The sequence below is a fragment of the Bos indicus x Bos taurus genome, chromosome 6 (genome assembly GCF_003369695.1).
Source record: "Bos indicus x Bos taurus breed Angus x Brahman F1 hybrid chromosome 6, Bos_hybrid_MaternalHap_v2.0, whole genome shotgun sequence".
In the NCBI taxonomy this organism is placed as follows: Eukaryota; Metazoa; Chordata; class Mammalia; order Artiodactyla; family Bovidae; genus Bos; species Bos indicus x Bos taurus.
In genome coordinates, this window is record NC_040081.1 from 7,343,599 (window position 1) to 7,364,366 (window position 20,768).

At 38.6% G+C, this 20,768-nt stretch overlaps 1 protein-coding gene across 2 annotated transcripts in view; it reads right to left on the reverse strand.

The window, feature by feature from the left end:
- NDST3 (N-deacetylase and N-sulfotransferase 3) overlaps window positions 1-20,768 on the reverse strand; it is a 187,684-nt gene that overhangs the window by 155,968 nt on the left and 10,948 nt on the right. For both annotated transcript variants that reach the window (XM_027543736.1, XM_027543737.1), the window contains exon 2: window positions 18,168-19,312. In XM_027543736.1, coding sequence (XP_027399537.1) covers window positions 18,168-19,190 — 1,023 coding nt within the window. In that variant the 5' untranslated portion in view covers window positions 19,191-19,312. The remainder of the gene's footprint in view (window positions 1-18,167; window positions 19,313-20,768) is intronic.

A 20,768-nucleotide genomic window follows, 5' to 3' on the forward strand; every position in this document is an offset into this window, starting at 1 on the left:
TGGTGGGGTACCTCTGCTGCTACTGCTAAGTCACTTCAGTCGTGTCCGACTGTGCGACCCCATAGACGGCAGCCCACCAGGCCTCACCGTCCCTGGGATTCTCCAGGCAAGAACACTGGAGTGGGTTGCCATTTCCTCCTCCAATGCATGAAAGTGAAAAGTGAAAGTGAAGTCGCCCAGTCATGTCCGACTCTTAGCGACCCCATGGACTGCAGCCTACCAGGCTCCTCCATCTATGGGATTTTCCAGGCAAGAATACTGGAGTGGGTTGCCATTGCCTTCTCCGGGGTACCTCTAGCCCACCCATAATTTTCAGCCCAAACCTTTGTGAAGTCTTTGATTTTTGTATTATAAGCACATTCATTTAGACTTGAAACACAAAGAATACATCCCACTCTTATGTCTCCCCACCTGCTTCCTTTCTTTGGTCCTTTGTCCCTCCCGTTTCTTCCCTCCCCACCCAATACCACTTCTCATCCTAGTTCTTATAAACCTCTTGCTCATGGCCCTCTTTGCTTCCATATTCCTTCTTCCTGAAAGATCACAGAAGCAACGTGCCTCTCATTAATTTGCTATGTTAAAATTATCCATCGTCATCTTACTAGGCCATACTAAGCTATCAATTTGCTGGAATCACCTCCTCAAATCTCCTGCTTCCTGTGCCTTCATGTAAAATCTACTCTATCTATATCCATAAGAAGCTTCATATGTATACACATTGGCTAAAGTATTGTTGAACAGTCTTGCTGTATGGCTCAAAATAAGAACTCTTTGAGCATTAGGTTGAAATCAGTTGCAAATCTATTAATTCTGTTATGACCTGCTTTCATTACATAAGTGCTTAAATATGTAGAATCAACTATTTTTAGGCAAAAGTTAACATTTTTCTACAGAGAAAAATAATAGGACCCATGTCTTTGTATCCTGCAGTAATACTGAATGCAGTTTATTTAAACCAGTATTTCTCCAAACTTGCACATTTGCCATGTACATTAGAATCATCTAAGTGAACATATGAAACATAGATTCCTTTGCTCTCCCTAGATCTACCAACGAAAAATATGTGAGTGCTGGACTGGGAAATCTGCAGTTTAAACAAGCATTTTAAATGATTATTTTGCCACTTCTGATTTGGAAATTCATGAAAATAGTTTCATTTTGATAAGTGACTAAATACATCTAGACATCTCTGAGTGAAAGATTGTCAAGATGAAATTAGGGGAAAATTCTTGGATTGTTTCTTAAAAAAACTATATAGCACCCTGCTTTTTGTTAATTTACAAGTTGATTCATCACTGGTGACTTTAAAAGTATCTCTGTTTTAGGCTCATCAACAATAAAATACAGCTATAAACAGCTGACTATGTCATACGTAGGGGCTTAAATGGGGAACTTAAGTTCAGTAATGACTTTGCTCCTTCAAGGCATTTGATTACAATAGAGAGCCAGTGTGAGAATGGGATGGCTTAAGAGGAAGATGTCCAGTGAATCACCATCCTAGGCTGCCCTTTCTCTTGAAGATGTTACACTGACATGGTACTAATTGCCAAGCACAGAACCTCTGCTAAAGCTCTGAATTAGCCTGAAGGGTTGATGAACAGCCTTCTGTCACTGGCATCCATTAGAGATTGATCCCATCCAGGGAAACAGAACCTTTTCAATGTAACGAGCTACTGGGTCTTCACTGAGAATGGCGATTGAGTACTCATTAGTTCTTGTGAGGTTGCAAGTGACAGTAATTTTGGAGGTCTAATTCTAGCAATAAAGTTTTAACAAGAATGAAAAATACAGCTTTCCTCTTCAATTATTCATGTGCCCCTCAGTCAGACCAATGTCAATGCTCCTGTATCAGTTAAGAAGTGTCAAAGACTGGGAAAGTGTTTTTTATTCTCTCTTTATTCTCTTAAAATGCTTCTTACATTTCTAAAGCAGATTAGCAAATTATGCAAAAATATTTTGAATATAAACCTATTTTTTGTCAAAGCAAATACACTATAGTTAAAATGAGCCTTCATTACAATGCCTTCTTTCTCTTGAAAATATTGTCAGATAATTTTTTGTTAAAAATTTTGTTAAACACAAAACCTCTAAAAGGTATTATTCAGTAGTAGATCAGAAATCCAACTGTGGCAGGATACAAGATGTTCTGATGACAGCAACTCTAATCTATCAATGGTCTATTTTCAAAACCACTCAATTCAATTACTCAAAAGTATCAAGTAAGTTGTCTTTCTATGTGGACTCAAATACCTTGTTTCTTAGGATTTTTGAACAAGGAAAGGCTGTTATATGTTGTTCTGATGTATATAGATTATTTAATCCGAGACAAAGAACAGAATAGTGAAGAGCTTTCTTTCCCCACATAGATTATTATTGTTCAATGCCCTAACCAGCTGGCTCAATTTCTACATGCAGTTTTTTCCTTTTTTTGGAGAGCTGATTCTACTCAGTATATATAGTTCAGAGAGAAAAATAGAGACAGTAAGTTACGTAAAAATAAATATGTAAATCTAAAGGGGGAGAAAATGAGGCACTGCTGTACAAATCCAAACACCAAGGAATCAAGGCAGGGGAGAGGAGGAGAGAAGGGATAAGCAGATGGAATAGAACTCCGCTGTTGTTTTTGGATTGGGGTAATTAGAGGATGGATTCTAAAGAGGGTAGAGTGATAAAATAGGGACTGAGGTGGGTGCAGGAACACAAGATAGTCAAAGAAGATAAAATGGAGAGAGAAAAAGCGTGTAATAAAACTGATGATCAGTGCTTAGGTAACTTTATGGTAATTAGTCCTAATAAACTGGTTTTTTATTAAATTGTTTTTTAGTCGATCTCATAATACCTGCACTTTTAGAAAAAATGGCTTTAGAAACTACTGACATAGTAACCTGGTGATAGTCATACATCTGCTTCTACTGAGAAATCTTTGGAGGCTAAATTTCTTAAACTGCCCAAGTGAATAAAGGGTAACTTGCTTGCTGGTGTTAACTTGTAGAGTGTAAGGGATAGGAAAAGTTTATGAGCAGAATAATTTAATTTTCCCCAATTAATTACTATTGACTCAGAAGGCTAAATTAATTATTTGATCATAGGTATGGCATCAAAGTTTCATTTCCCAATGAGAAGAGTAGTAAAGTCTTTCTGGGGATAGAGCAGCTGTAAGAATTGTGGACATGATTACAGGAAGAGTATAATTTGTGGTAGAATAAAGCCTCCTTCTTCCCCTTCTCTCCCCAAGATAAACACATCCTAAGCCCTAAGACATGAGGGCTTCCCAGGGGCGCGAGTGGTGAAGAACCTGCCTGCCAGTGCAGGAGACATAAGAGACGCAGGTTCAATCCCTGGATTGGGAAGATCCCCTGGAGGAGGGCATGGCAACCCACTCCAGTATTCTTGCCTGGAGAATCCCATGGACGGAGGAGCGTGGTGGACATGGGGTCCCAAAGAGTCAGACATGACTGAGGCGACTTAACATGCACATGCACAAGCCCTGAAACCTGTGACTATGGTAACTTATATGGCAAGAAGGATTTGGCAAATGTGATTAAGTTAAGGGCCTTGAGATAGGGATTGTGTCGGTGCATCAGTCTTTTCACATGAGTCCTTACAAAGTGGAAAAGCTTCCCGGTTTTACTCAGAGGGAGATGTGACTATGACGGAAAGGCACAGAGGTCTACCATTGCTAGCTTTGGACATGAAGGAAGGGAACACAAGCAAAGAGTGTGGATAGACTTTGGAAGATGGACAAGGTGAGGCAATAAGAACACGGCGCTGACAAGACCTGGAACTCAACCCAGTGAGACCCGTGTGCAACCCAGGCCTCCGGAATTGGTAAATGATAGTCTGGGTTGTTTTAAGTCACTAAGGTGTTGTAATTTGTTACAGCCACAAAAGAAAACAAACACGTAGCTTTTATAACAATTGGTATAATAGCAATTATTATTTATAATCATTCAAATTATTAATATGAAAATGAAAAAGCACTTTATCTTCTAAGGTAAAATTCCAATATGTAAATTTTAATACTTTAAAAATTTTAGTCCACTTAGAAATTTAATGAAACTAGTTGGCATATTTCCTTGGTTTGTTTATAAACAGTCCATAAATATCAAATAGGTCTCATAATTTCTTTTCATATTGTGATTTTAAGACTTATTTAGTATGAGTGTATAGTTCCATTATGCATACTGCTGCTGCTGCTGCTAAGTCACTTCAGTCTTGTCTGACTCTGTGGGATCCCATAGACGGCAGCCCACCAGACTCCCCCATCCCTGGGATTCTCCAAGCAAGAACACTGGAGTGGGTTGCCATTTCCTTCTCCAATGCATGCATGCATGCTAAGTCGCTTCAGTTGTGTCCAATTCTGTGCGACTCCATAGACAGCAGCCCACCAGGTTCCTCTGTCCACGGGATGCTCTAGGCAAGAATACTGGAGTGGGTTGCCATTTTCTTCTCCACCATTATGCATAAACAGCCCATAAAAGTTAAGAATACAAAAAGTGCTTTAGCTATTAATTCATTCTTCTCAAAGACCAAGAGACAACATACTAGCTTTTACTTCATTTGAAATAATTTGTGTGCTTAAAAAAACATTAGGAATGCCTTTATAAAGCACATTAAAACATCATAGGAACTATAAAATCTGAGTGTATACAGAAGGAAAAAGTTAAATTATCAGGCAATTTCTGTTCTTTAATTGAGCTAGCACCAAAAGTATCTGTCATTATGTCAGCCCTAATTTAATCAAAACTGCTTAAGTGGTAACAGTAACCAGAACTGCAGGCAAAGTCCCTAGAAGAAGTTTGGTGCATAGGCAGGTGAACTTAACCCAAATCTTCAAGTAAAATCTGCCCTGGCCAAGTCATTGCAGTTACTTGAGTCCAAGGCATTTCAAGAAGTAACTAATTGTTCCAAACTTAAAATTAAATTCAGGGCAGAGCTTCAGATATGACCCCTAAAGCTGTAATAGACTCTGTCTTAGATCTAATTTGCTACAGAGTTTGGTAGGAAAGATTTGATATGGACACCCCATTGCTGTCTTAGGACCAGTGTGTGGTAGGGAAAGCTGAGCTTGTGGAGCAGGTAAAGCCACATTTTGTATCCCAGGACTGCTTCTTGCTGGTTGAAAGATTTTAGGCAAGTTAATCTTAGTTAGTCTGTGAACCTCAGTTTCTTCATATGAATTGATGTACTTATAGTCATTGTTTTACAGAATTTTTTTATGAGAATTAAATGATAATAAATATAAAACACAAAACAATGTATGTACTCTGTGTTCCCTATTTGGGGAGTAGTTAAGTACTCCCATACCATTTCTGTCCTTTATTGAGCCCATCTTTACATGACGTGTTCCCTTGGTATCTCTAATTTTCTTGAAGAGATCTCTAGTCTTTCCCATTCTTTTGTTTTCCTCTATTTCTTTGCACTGATATTGGGGAAGCCTTTCTTAACTCTCCTTGCTATTCTTTGGAACTCTGCATTCAGATGCTTATATCTTTCCTTTTCTCCTTTGCTTTTCACTGCCCGTTTTTTCACAGCTATTTGTAAGGCCTCCTCAGGCAGCCATTTTGCTTCTTTGCATTTGTTTTCCATGGGGATGGTCTTGATCCCTGTCTCCTGTACAATGCCACGAACCTCTGTCCATAGTTCATCAGGCACTCTGTTTATCAGATCTAGTCCCTTAAATCTATTTCTCACTTCCACTGTGTAATTGTTAGGGATTTGATTTAGATCATACTGGAATGGTCTAGTGGTTTTCCCTCTTTTCTTCAATTTAAGTCTGAATTTGGCAATAAGGAGTTCATGATCTGAGCCACAGTCAGCTCCCGGTCTTGTTTTTGCTGACTGTATAGAGCTTCTCCATCTTTGGCTGCAAAGAACATAATCAATCTGATTTCGGTGTTGACCGTCTGGTGATGTCCATGTGTAGAGTCTTCTCTTGTGTTGTTGGAGTAGGGTGTTTGCTATGATCAGTGCATTCTCTTGGCAAAACTCTATTAGCCTGTCCTGCTTCATTCTGTACTCCAAGGTCAAATTTGCATGTTACTCCAGGTGTTTCTTGACTTCCTACTTTTCCTCAATATGCCAGCAAATTTGGAAAACTCAGCAGTGGCCACAGGACTGGAAAAGGTCAGTTTTCATTCCAATCCCAAAGAAAGGCAATGCCAAAGAATGCTCAAACTATTGCACAATTGCACTCATCTCACACGCTAGCAAAGTAATGCTCAAAATTCTCCAAGCCAGGCTTCAACAGTACATGAACTATGAACTTCTAGATGTTCAAGATGGATTTAGAAAAGGCAAAGGAACAAGAGATCAATTTGCCAACATCTGCTGGATCATTGAAAAAAAAAAGGAAGTTCCAAAAAAACATCTATTTCTTCTTTATTGACTATACCAAAGCCTTTGACTGTGTGGATACAATAAACTATGGAAAATTCTTAAAGAGATGGGAATACCAGACCACCTGATCTGCCTCTTGAGAAATCTGTATGCAGGTCAGGAATCAACAGTCAGAACTGGACATGGAACAACAGACTGGTTCCATAGGGGAAAAGGAGTACATCAAGGGTGTATATTGTCACCATGCTTATTTTAACTTATATGCAGAGTACATCATGAGAAGCAGTGGGCTGGAAGAAGCACAAGCTGGAATCAAGATTGCTGGGAGAAATATCAATAACCTCAGATATGCAGATGACACCACCCTTATGGGAGAAAGTGAAGAAGAACTAAAGACCCTCTTGATGAAAGTGAAAGAGGAGAGTGAAAAGTTGGCTTAAAGCTCAACATTCAGAAAACAAAGATCATGGCATCCAGTCCCATCACTTCATGACAAATAGATGGGGAAACAGTGGAAACAGTGGCAGACTTTATTTTTGGGGGCCTCCAAAATCACTGTAGATTGTGACTGCAGCCATGAAATTAAAAGACACTTACTCCTTAGGAGAAAAGTTATGACCAATCTCGACAGCATAGACATTACTTTGTCAACAAAGTCGCCAGTCCAGGTTCGATGCACGATACTGGATGCTGGGGGCTGGTGCACTGGGACGACCCAGAGGGATGGTATGGGGAGGGAGGAGGGAGGAGGGAGGAGGGTTCAGGATGGGGAACACATGTATACCTGTGGCGGATTCATTTCGATATTTGGCAAAACCAATACGATATTGTAAAGTTTAAAAATAAAATAAAATTTAAAATTAAAAACAAACAAACAAACAAAGGTCCATCTAGTCAAGGCTATGATTTTTCTAATAGTCATGTATGGATGTGAGAGCTGGACTATAAAGAAAGCTGAGCATTGAAGAATTGATGCTTTTGAACTATGGTGTTGGCAAAGACTCTTGAGAGTCCCTTGGACTGCAAGGAGATCCAACCAGTCCATCCAGGGGGGAAATCAATCCTGAATATTCATTGGAAGGACTGATGCTGAAGCTGAAACTCCAATACTTTGGCCACCTGATGCAAAAAGTTGACTCATTTGAAAAGACCCTGATGCTGGGAAAGATTGAAGGTGGGAGGAGAAGGGGACGACAGAGGATGAGATGGTTGGATGGCATCACTGACTCAACAGACATGAGTTTGAGTAAACTCTGGGAGTTGGTGATGGACAGGGAGGCCTGGCATGCTGCAGTCCCTGGGGTTGCAAAGAGTTGGACACGACCGAGCAAGTGAACTTAACTAAGTACCCCTAAACATATCATATAAAATAGTTGCATCTTTTATGGACCTATAAGCCATCAGCACAGACATATAAAAAAAGATCCATTTATGTTTTGATTTATTCCTAAGAATCATGCAATATTTGAAAAATCAATCCAAAAAAGGAATAACTCAGTAAAATTTTGTCCTGTCTTCTTCTCTTCCTTTATAAAGAATAGTGTTTCATTATTCATCAATATACCCCTTGAAATCCTTATCACAGCACATTGATGGAGTAGATGTTGATTTTCTGAAGTGGACCGAATATCTCTAGCACCTAAATCTGTACTCAGAGTTTTCCTCTTGTCATCTCCTGCTCATCCCCAAGCTTGTCATTGCCTGGTTGAGCTTTCGTACACCTACGATTGTCTTGCTCTTTATCCTGCTTGGGTGGAGTCACCACATCAGACCTTTAAATATGTAAGCAGTCACCAGATATTCCATTTATGTATTCATGTGGTGTTCAGAAATAGCATTTTGTCTCCTTTAAATAATTTAGAACTCATTCTTTTAGGATGTCATTGTATAACAAATGTCTCCTTGATGTTAATAATAGAGATACATTCCATTTCACAATGTAGCAAATTTAATAAATGTAAGTAGAAGTAGATTATGGATACAAAAGTTTTTCCCTTTGCTAAACTATTTTCTTATTTCCCCATGTTACTGCCAAAAATTATTTTCAGAAAATTATTTGTTTCATATAATTGTCTTCATAGTTGCTAGCACTATGGCTATTTGATCTTGACAATAATATTGAGAATGATTCTTTTCCTGTTTATTATAAATCACATTATATCAAATTTAGAAATAAGTGTTCTACCAAACTAAAAGAAAGGGAGAGAAACATTTCATAAACATTCATAACAACAAATCCAAATTGCCTAACTTTTTTGACAATTATAAAACAATTAGGGTCCAGGGGGATTCTGATACATCTTACCACCACAAACATTCAGGTGACTTATAGGGAGCCCTATATTTCCAAATATGAGCAGCAATGGTTATACATGAAGAGACCATCAAGTAGGCTCTGTAAATTCAACAAAACTATCTTTCAAAGACAAGAGTGAATAAAGACATTTACATACCATAAAATCGGAGAGAGTTTACCATGAATACACTCACTAAAGGTACATCTAAAGGGTATGCTCCACGAAGAATGTGATTCAGTCACTCAACAGGTATATAAGGAGCCAGGCACAATTCCAGATGCTGGAGATAGCTCAGTGAACAGACAGAAGAGAAAATCTTGTCCGCACTGCATTTACATTTTAGTAGCCAAACTCACAAACCAACAAAAATAAGTAATCACATAGAGTCTTTTCAGTTGTGTGCTATAAACCTTTAAGACCAGCTCTTTGAAAAGAAAAAAGCCTGAATTTGTATCATTTACCAATTTTTGTGGTAATACTACCCTCATGTCAAAATTCCAAACTACTGGCCATTTTATTGAAGCTGGGAAGAGATGTATACAGTTGACCTGGTGGGCATGTGCGTGCCAGTTTCAGCACATTATAGATGATCACAAGTTTCAGGGAAAAAAATTAGCAGGAAAAGATGAGAAGGCTTGGGGGTTGCAATTTTAAAGAGAATAGTCAGAGATGTCACTGAGAAGGTGACATTTGAATAGAGACCTGAAAGAAGTGAGGAAGAACCAATTTAGCTCACACCCAAGTAAGCCATGAACCAATCTGGGGAAAAGCATTTAAGTCAGAAAGAACAGCACGTGTAAAACCCTGAAGTGGGTGCTGGAACAGCAAGGACGGTAGAGGGGATTAGAGTGAAGAAGAGCGGAGAAGGACGTGATCAGGGAGTTACAGAGAGGGCAGAGGAGACTAAGAACTTCGGCAGTTATCATGGTTGAGACTGGAAGTCACTGGGGGCGTTCTAGGCAGAAGTGCATGATCTGAATCGTATGTTAATGACATCGCTCTGGCTTACCTGTTGAAAAGGAGTAGACTAATCTAATTAACTCATGATGATAGTAAAAGCAAAATGTCTACTATCTGGGATTAAAAGACACAATGTAGTTAACTTTATTTTTGGGGCTCCAAAACCACTGCAGATGGTGACTGCAGCCATGAAATTAAAAGATGCTTACTCCTTGGAAGGAAAGTTATGATCAACCTAGAGAGCATATTAAAAAGCAGAGATATTACTTTGCCAATGAAGGTCCATCTAGTCAAAGCTATGGTTTTTCCAGTGGTCATGTGTGGATGTGAGAGTTGGACTATAAAGAAAGCTGAGTCCCAAAGAATTGATGCTTTTGACTGTGGTGTTGGAGAAGACTCTTGAGAGTCCCTTGGACTGTGAGGAGATCCAGCCCGTCCATCCTAAAGGAAGTCAGTCCTGAATATGCATTGGAAGGACTGATGTTGAAGCTGAAATTCCAATACTTTGGCCACGTGATGTGAAGAGCTGACTCATTTGAAAAGACCCTGATGTTGGGAAAGATTGAAGGTGGGAGGAGAAGGGGACGACAGAGGATGAGATGGTTGGATGGCATCACCGACTCAATGCACATGAGTTTGAGTAAACTCTGGGAGTTGGTGATGGACAGGGAGGCCTGGCATGCAGTCCATGGGGTCGCAAGGAGTTGGTCGGACATGACTGAGTGACTGAACTGAATGCAGTTAACATCCATAACGAATGGCTCATCAGAGTGGTCAGGGAGGGAAGGACTGGGAGTCTGGGATTTGCAGATGCAAACTATTTTATATAAGATGGATAAACAACAAGGTCCTACTGTACAGCACAGGGAACTATATTTAATATCTTATAACAAACCATAATGGAAAAGAACATATACATACATCTATGTATCTCTATATATCGGAATCACTTTCCTATACATCAAAAACTAACACAACATTGTAAATCAGATTCTCAAGTGGTGCTAGTGGTAAAGAACCTGCCTGCCAATGCAGGAGATGTAAGAGACATGGGTTGGATCTCGGGGTCAGGAAGATCCCCTGTGGAGGGCTTAGTAACCCACTCTAGTATTCTTGCCTGCAGAATCCCATGAACAGAGGAGCCTGGCAGGCTACAGTCCATAGAGTCACAAAGAGTCAGACATGACTGGAGCAACTTAACACGCATGCACACATACTTCAGTAAAATAAATTTAGAAAAAAGAACGACTCAACAGTCAAAGGAAAACAGACATGATTGGAGACAAAGTAGCCAGCACTTGTTGACTGAGGGGTAAGATTATTAATATTAGCACTTGTTTAGCACATATGTTTAAATTTCTGGAGATGCCACAGTGGAAACTACATATATATATAACAAACTACAAATGGGTAGAAAATAGAAGGAAACTGACAGTAAAAGCTGGAGAAGGCAATGGCGACCCACTCCAGTACTCTTGCCTGGAAAATCCCATGGACAGCAGAGCCTGGTAGGCTGCAGTCCATGGGGTCGCACAGAGCCAGACATGACTGAAGCAACTTAGCAGCAGCAGCAGCAGCAGACAGTAAAAGCAAAAAAGGACAGAAAGAGAAGAAGACACAGAACAAGTGGGACAAATATAAAGCACAAAATAAGACAGCGAAAATTACTTTTATATACATTGATAATCATATTTAAGTGTATGTAGACTGACCATATCAATTAAAAGACAAATGTTGACATAGTAGATAAACAGGAAAATTCCATAGAGAGCTGAGAAGATAGAGCAAATATAAAAATGAGATAAAGTAAAATTTTAAAATAGTACCCCCCCAAAAAAAAGCTGATTGTAGCTCTACTATTATTAAGGTAGCCATAGAATAATAAAATATTAAATTAATATGTAAATATGTATAAACCACACACTTAAATAACAGCTTCAAAGTAGGTAAGGTAACAACCGACAGAAAAACACGGATATATTTACAATCCACTATCAGAGTTGGAGAATTAAACACACCACCTTTGGTAACATCAGTTAGTACACTTATTCCTTCCCCTTCATCCAAAAAAAAAGAGATCAAAACAGGAAGACTATAGAAGCTCTGAACAACACAGGTAACAAAGATGAACTAATAGACATGCCCCGATTGTACAATATATGTTGTTACAAGCAATTCTGAATCCAGTAATAAAGTGACTCTAGCAGACAGAAAGTGTTGGTATCAAACAAACACACGCTTCCAGAGCATAATGCAATTACAGTGGATATTAGCAAATACAAGATACATCAGAGATAATGGAAAGGAATTAGAGAAATATGGGTTTATGGGGGAAAAAAGGTTGGTACAGGTCTTGACATCCATCCAGAGCACTGTCAGTAGTGAACTATCTGGAGAAATTTGTTGCCCTTCTATTTCTTCTTCTGACAGAACAATTGATTGCAGTTGCCTTTTCCCTGCAAACATCTGGTGCGTTAGGTTCTTTTTCAGTGACTTTATGAAGCCTCTGGCTTGACCTCAGCTGGGGCAGGGAAGGTTCTTGTCGGAGGGTGAAGTCAGGCAGCATGAAGCTCCCCTTCACTGAAGCTTCCCGTTTCAGCCTCTGGGGTGTCAGCCCCCCTGCACGACTGAAGAGCCAGCCAGGTGTGTCCTCTGAGCCTGATACCGCTGACTTCTCAGAGCTTTATGGCTTCCTACTTCTGTTTGCAGCACTTTCTTTTCCCTAAGTGGTCTGGGACATTCCGTTAGCAAGAAAAATGATGATAAAATCATTCACAGCATTTTATTATGGACTGAAGAGCTGTCCTCTCAAGAGGCCACTTATGAAATGTAAGGGGCAATCGACAAACAGCCAAACTAAGGAAGAGTGCAGTGTGAGGAAATAGAAGGAAGGGTTCTGTAGCGAGGACATGGGGAGGTTGCTGAGCCCCTCTCCCCATGCTCAGGCCCCTGTTCAGTGTGCGTGGGGACATGGCTGGGCTGGGTCTTCATTCTCTCACGGATGTTAGGAAGTCTGTCAAAATCGGCAAGAGTGTGTGTGCCTATTGCCTATTGCAGAAAGAGGAGGAGGGAGAGACATAGCCGTGACAGTGATGTGCAGCTCTTTTGTCTGCTGAGAGTCCAGATACACAGAGTTCAGTGAAACCCGTAAGACCACTGTTAACAGAGCCTCCGCCATTCCACTTCCCATCTATCTTAGGGCTAAAACATTACACAGTGTGGTCTGAGTCTAAAGGTATAATGAATCTTAGGCCAAGAGTGAATTAATTCTTCTAGGAGAGAATTTAAATTGTTAGTATTCACTCCATCATGCTGGGCTTTCATGTAGAACTTCAAAATGCTTTTAATGGGAGAAGCATCTATTTATATATCACTTTCCGTCTCCAAAAACCTTGTTTCCCCCCAGAACCACTAGTCTCGGGAAGTTTGAGGACAGATCTTAGAACACTAGGAACTTGAATTTTCTATCACAAAACTAGCCCAAGGTAAATTTGAGACATGTCTTGTCCATATAGATCAATTACACACAGACACACACACACACACACACATACACATTCTGACTTCAATTTTACTGAACTTAATACTGCCTCTATGAAGCGTGTTTTAATGTCTAAACTATTTAATACGTTCTTTGGTTCTTTAAGGGCTATGGCTTGTGGCATAGCTCTGTAACTAACGAAGACAACCCCTCGGATTTGTTATTTATTCTCTTCCTCTGGAAGAGTCATGTGTTTTGTGCTATGTCACAGTTTCTTCTTAGCTTTGAGGATCTTGGAAATGTGCTCATGTTATTCAACAGCAAGGCAGGTAAGCACTGACACTGCATTGCTAATTCTTATCTCCCAATTAAATGAGGAAACAGGTTTTTCGTTCCATGTGAGCTAAAAAAGCACTTTTGCAGTGATTAGCATTCTTGTTAAAATTTATGTGATATGCACCATCCTTCTAATTTTGCAAGAAACATCATAGGACGTCACCTTCAATTTCCTCACATTCCTTTCAGTTTTCCTAATACATAAAATAGGGACCATATCATACTTGTTTTTTAGTGGTAATAATTCAATAAAAAGAGCTTGATGAAAATATTCCTGTTAATTATGGACTATTAACCACTGCATCCATGACCTTTTCTTAGACCACCTGCTCTTGGATCGTTCTTCCTAGGAAAATATCCTTCCTTTACCCTAGTTAGTTAGGGAGATCCATCATTCCAGTCTGCCTGGGACTGAGTTGTAGCCTTGAATGCCTCTAGTCTAAGCAAACCAGGATGGCTGGTCACTTGAACTCCAGTCCATACTCCAGCTAATTTCTCCTCTCTCTTTTATATCAAAATTTCTCTACTGAGCACTCCATGCTCTCCTTCTTCATATCTTTAAACCTTAAATTTACTCCTGAATTTACTTCAGCTGTGCTTCTGTTGCCCTGGATTTTTTTATAAGAATCCCCAGTGACCTGTTTCTTTTGCCAAAGGAAACTTGCCAGTTCTTACCTCAGTGGACCCTGATAATAGATTTTATATTGCTGTTCACATCCTCACTGAAGCCCTTTACTCCCAAGGCTTGTATAGCATAATAACTTTCAAATCTCTGACTGTTTTTTTTTTTTTTTTTTGACTCTTATTCATGGGATTATCTTTCTCCACTTGTTTTCTGAAAGATGATTTTCCTCAAGATTCTGTACTCGATCTTTTTATCTTTTTTAATTACCACTCTATAAACATTTTCCTTGGCTGATCTCACATGCTTTCTTGCTTTGAACCATCCCTTACACAGCACAGTAACTTCAAAAACTACGCTTGCTACCCAGACTTCTCTAGTGAGCCAACTACTTGTTAAACATCTGTATACCTGTATGCCCCAGATGCACTTCAATAAAACTGAAAATTTTACTATGACCTCCAATGACCTTCTTGCTGTCTCCTCTTTCTTTCTCGTTGAAATAATCAACTGTTATTCAACTATGCTAGAAATCTTTTAACTTTAAAAAATTTTTTATTTAGGTATAGTTGATTTACAATATTGTGTTTTATGTATAGCACTGTATAGCAAAGTGATTCAGTTGTACATATAAATATTCTTTTTCATATTTTTTCCAATATGATTTATCCCAGGATACTGAATACAGTTCCCTGTGTTACACAGTAGCACCTTGATGTCCATCCATTGTACATATCATAGTTTGCATCTGCTATCTCAAACTCCCAGTCCTTCCCAAGTCTGTTCTCTATGTCTGTGAATCTGTTTCTATTTCATAGATATATTCATTTGTGTTGTATTTTTTTATTTGTATTAAAAATTTTATTATTATTATTTTTTTACTTTACAATATTGTATTGGTTTTGTCATACATCAACATGCATCTGCCATGGGTTCCACATATAAGTGATACACAGTATTTGTCTTTCTGACTTCTCTTATGATCATCTCTAGGTCCACCCATGTTGCTGCAAATGGCATTATTTCATTATTTTTAATGACTGAATAATATTCCACTGTCCTTATATACCACATCTTTATTCATTCATCTGTTGACAGACATTTAAGTTATTTTCGTATCTTGGCTATTGTAAACAGTGCTGCTATGAACGCAGCGGGGCATGCGCATGTATCTTTTTGAATTATAGATTTGTCTGGGTACATGCCCAGGAGAGGGAGTGCTGGACCATATGGAAACTCTACTCAACTATGCCAAAAGTCTTCATGTCATTCTTGGTTACATTCCTTTTCATCTCCATTGACCCAGTTACTAAGTTGTTCAGTTTTACCTTCTATAGAGTTCTTAACTCTTCATTCCTTCTCCTTTCTTATTCTTATTTCCTAGTTTTAAGAAATCTCCTTCTTTTGTCTGAATATCATCGCTGCTGCCGCTGCTGCTAAGTCACTTCAGTCGTGTCCGACTCTGTGCGACCCCACAGACAGCAGCAGCCCAGCAGGCTTCCCTGTCCCTGGGATTCTCCAGGCAAGAACACCGGAGTGTGTTGCCATTTCCTTCTCCAAGAATATTGTCGCTACAGCCTCTCAAATCATCCTATGACTATGGATTTGCCTTCTCCATCTGTCCTGCTTAGTAGGACTTAACAGCTCTGGTATACAGCACACAGTATGGGTGTTTCACATGACATTACTTACATAAAACCACACAGGCACCTTTACTACTGTGCTCACCAGACTGCAAGCTACCTATGTATTTATCACTCCCACCCCATCCCTAACAAGTCAGCGGTGTACTGATTAAGGGGGAGCCCTGCTTTATTAGTCTTTGTGTGCCCAGTGCCTGACTCCATGGCTGGCATGTCATACGGCGATACCAAGTTCTAAGCAGGAAGATGCTCAGCACTTTTTTCAACTGTGTGCTTTCTGAACTTCTCTAACTGTACTCTCTCTACCCTGTCTTGTAATGGGATAATAGCAAGGTGTAGGATTCTATTATTCTATTTCACTTTCACTTTTACATTGGGCTTCCCTGATAGCTCAGTTGGTAAAGAATCCACCTGCAATGCAGCAGACCCTGGTTTTATTCCTGAGTTGGGAAGATTCGATGGAGAAGGGATAGACTACCCACTCCAGTATTCTTGGGCTTTCCTGGTGGCTTAGTTTGTAAAGAATCTGCCTGCAATGCAGGAGACCTGGGTTCCATCCCTGGGTTGGGAAGATTCCCTGGAGAAGGGAAAGGCTACCCACTCCATATTCTGGACTGGAGAATTCCATGGACTGTATAGTACATGGGGTCGCAAGGAGTCAGACACAACTGAGTGACTTTCACTCTATCTACATATCACCAAAAATATTTCACATGTAGGACATGCTTAATAACTAGTTACATAATGAATCAGTGAACAAATGAATGAATGGGTGAATGACTATGTTTAGACCAATGTTTTGAGACACAATCACAGATACAACTTAGAAGTAGTTCAAAATCAAAGAATTCAAAACATACTTTCTTTTAAGCCTTTAGGTCGGTTAGAAAGTATATTCCTATCTAACTGTGAGCAATTCATAAAACATTTTACAATGTTAAATTCTTACTGAATTTATTCAGTAAATTTTAGTTTTTTATACCACTTAAAAATGGTTTAACCTTAAGAGCACCAAAGGCATTTTGTATTTTGTATAATTTTAGAGAATATAGTAGAGTTTCATAAAAATTTGGAGATTTATCTAACTTATTTTTAAATGACATAAGAACATATTTTGGCAGTTTTAAAGACATATTTCAGATATAAAGCCTTAAAACATTTTTATCATAATATTTTAGAATGGAAAAATTAGAGATAATTATATATTGTTTATAATTTTCAAGGACATAATAAATGTTTAAACTACCAGCTCAGTTTTAATTTAGCTACACTTTCAAAGACTATTTCAAAAGACTAATGAAAACTTGAGCACAACTTTTTAATTAATTAATTTATATTGACTTAAAAGGAAGAGTCTAAAATATTACCAAGAATATGAAAGTTTTTTTTCTTTTCAGTCTTCACAGTCCTATGGTAACATTTAATAGTCCTTCTTGTATCCTTAGCTCATTTAAGTAGTGTGATGAACATTACTATTATTTGCCAGATGCTCAGTGTCTGGAGAAAAGAACGCAGTTTCAAGACTTTTTTCCATCTGATTCAGTACTCTGTATTTTACCAAAAGGTCAACACTGTATAGAATAAAAAATTATGTATCAAATTTCTCCTTTCACTTTTATGTGAAATCAATATGTAGTATAACAGAGATAGAATCCAATGGCATTTTGAATGTGAAACTAAGATGAATGTAGATCATTTTAATTTTAAATTCCATTAATATTAAACAGCCAGTCACATTATGTAATAAAATACCTTCACAATGATAATCAACTATCTTCAAGTAATCGTTTTCTATCTAAGGGCAGCAGTTTACATAATGAGAAATCTAATCCAATATAAATGTAGCATGATAGATTTCATGTATGAACCAGAAGTTCAATGAATTTTGACAATTAATGTAAATCCTTATATGTATATGTGAATAAGTATGCTTGTGTATTCATAACTCTCCACATTTAGTAGTGCTGATTTTCAGAGTTTCAAAAAACATAATAAGAGAAAATTAGATGTACATTTAACTTCCCAAAACATCTGAACTTGCTACTTATGAGATCTTTAATTCTTGAAAATTTGTGGGAATATTTATTTTCATTAAAACAAATTCACCATGATTTCATATGTAAATGGACTAACGTCTCAGATTCATAATCGTTTGCAGAAGTAGACAGTTTCTGGAAAGTAATTAAACAAAGTGGTTTCTATCCTGTAGCTTTGAATACACACAGAAATGCATTTTCAGGACTCTGCCACACTCAATCCTTTAGTACACTCTTCATTTTTCTCTTGATTCAGAGAAAAATAGATTATCTACTTAGCTGTTCTAGGGCTGAGATATATTCCCATATCTCAAAAATAGCTGATGGCAGACAACTCATCCCAGTTTGCCTAAGAATTTCCCAATAAAATAAAAATCCTCTGACCCAGGAAATCCCTTACCCCTAGACAAACCTACTGAGAGATGAACCATACTTTGAGATAAAGAGCCTTACCTTAACATCATTGGTGTTCATTCTTGTTCCTTCCTTTCCCACAAAAATATCATCAATATCCACGAGGATGTACCTGTCCAAGGACAAAGTGAGCCTCTTCCCCGACAAAAAGGAAACAGCATCTATGAAGATAAGCTTGTGCAACCAAAAGTTCAAATTGTTGCCAAAGAGAACTCTTTGAATCCCATCATGGAGCCCCAGGTCATGTATGACAGTGGCATAAAAAGCACCTTTAGAGATGGGAGGAGACAGGTTTTCTGGGGTCTTTACTTTGGCAAATATTACTGGTTGGTAGGCTGAGTGATTAATCTGGAAAACAGTCCAGTCAGTTCCAGGTAAAGAACCTTTTTCAAGCTTAGAAGATTTGGTCATGTGAAGCAATGGAGAATGAGGATTAATACAGCAATCTTTGACTGCAAGGTTTCCATATACAGAAAAAGGGAAGCCTTTCAACTGAAAGCTCTGTAGGCTCTTCTCACTAGTTCTGTGGAAGCCAATGACACCCACGCCATATTCAACACAGTATTTATCTAGAAGACTTCGATTCCAAGCGTCCATATTTATATACTTTAAAATGTTCTCATAAACAATGAGAATATATTTGCCTCTAGATTTTTCTGTAAGTGCTGGAAGATCCCCTTTGCCAGGAGCAATTTCAATGTGATACTGGAATCTACTGGATTCTAGAATCATAATGATGTCTTGACCAAGCGATGAGTACTGGCTCTCCACAAACACCAGGACCGTGGTGTCTGTCCTTGAGGCATCAGAGAGCTTCGCTGGCTTCACTTCCATCAGCCGGTATGGTAGGTGCTGCAAGTCCCCACAATCTACTTCTAAAGCCATCTCAGACAGTTCATTTTCCTGTTTGTAGCCATTGTACAGATAGTAAGCAGAAATAATAATGCTCACCATACAGAATGTGGCAAGCAGAATCACTGTCCTTTGAAAGTGTCTGTGCAGCTTCATGATAAAACTCATGTTGCATATACTTCCCTCAGACTGTTCCAACAGAAGCACCATAAAAAAATGAAAGAAGAAAAGAAAAGATGATGTTTCAGATACTTTTCCAGTTTCAGTCAATAGTTTATGTCACCATTGCAGCACATTTGTGTCACTTGATCAGGACTCACAGAAAATATAGTCTGAAAAGTAGAATAGGATACAACAGAATATTAAACATTCAATCTGCAGCGTTAAAATGAGCAAGTTTTTATCCTGGTGACTGGCACAAGTGGCAACCTGTCAGGCAGATGAATTGGTGTCTGCTAATTAAGAAAATGTATCTTTTCTTCTCCCAAATCTGAATGAGATCAAGGGAGGAATGGAAAGAGGGAAGAGCTCCACTGAACAGAGGTCTCTACCCCTAGTATACAAAAGGCACTGGACTAACAAGGAGTTTCCTTTTATTCCTTGAACTTTGGATCAAATTGTATAGATTATATAAACCGAATGCCACAGAGATGTCACCTGAGTGATACACTGTCACAACATGGAGTACAGGTGGTTAATTACATATATTGAAAATTCATAGAAGTTTGGATGTATTACATTAAATCCTACAATTAAGACACTGCTGCTGCTGCTGCTAAATTGCTTCAGTCATGTCTGACTCTGTGAGACCCCATAGACGGCAGCCCGCCAGGCTCCCCCGTCCCTGGGATTCTCTAGGCAAGAACACTGGAGTGGGTTGCCATTTCCTTCTCCACTGCATGAAAGTGAAAAGTGAAAGTGAAGTCGCTCAGTCGTGTCCGACTCTTAGTGACCCCATGGACTGCAGCCCACCAGGCTTCTCCAGCCATGGGATTTTCCAGGCAAGAGTACTGGAGTGGGGTGCCATCGCCTTCTCCGAATTAAGACACTAGTTTCTACTTTTTAGAAAATCTCAGTAATTATATAAAGAGTACTATAAAATGTTTTTTAAAAACATAATGAAAACAACTGCAACTTCATGAAATACTTTGTTATATTATAATTTCAATTCTTTTTCAAGTCTTAGTAACCTTTGAAAAATTCAGTAACTTTTGAAAAATAACAAGAAAGAAATATGGGTGCTTTTTAGAACAGAAGTTTATTAGGTCTTATGGTCCTGGCAATTTTCAAGGAAATATCATGGAATATAAAATATATTAAGAAAGATCTTATTATTGCCCATAAGACGATGAAAGCTAGCTGTACAATAGCTGAAAGCAGTAATGGAGAATACCACAGTTGACTTTCTTCATAAGATTAGGGTTTATTACACTTCTGTCTAGTATTAATTGTCACTTTGGCCCTGGTACCTTCTCAGGAAAATGATAAGGTTAGAATAAATGATCACCAAGAACATTCTGGCTCTCTATTATACAGATGAAGTAAGTCAGAAATAAAAAAACCAAATATCGTATATTGTAACACATATGTATGGAATCTAGAAAGATGGTACTGATGAACCTATTTACAGGGCAACAGTGGATATGCAGACACAGAAAACAGACTTATGGACACAGGTTGGGGGGAAGGGGCGGGGTGGAATGAATGGAGAGAGTAACATGGAAGCAAATACACTACCATGTGTAAAACAGTTAATGGGAATTTGCTGTGTGACTCAGGGAAAGCAAA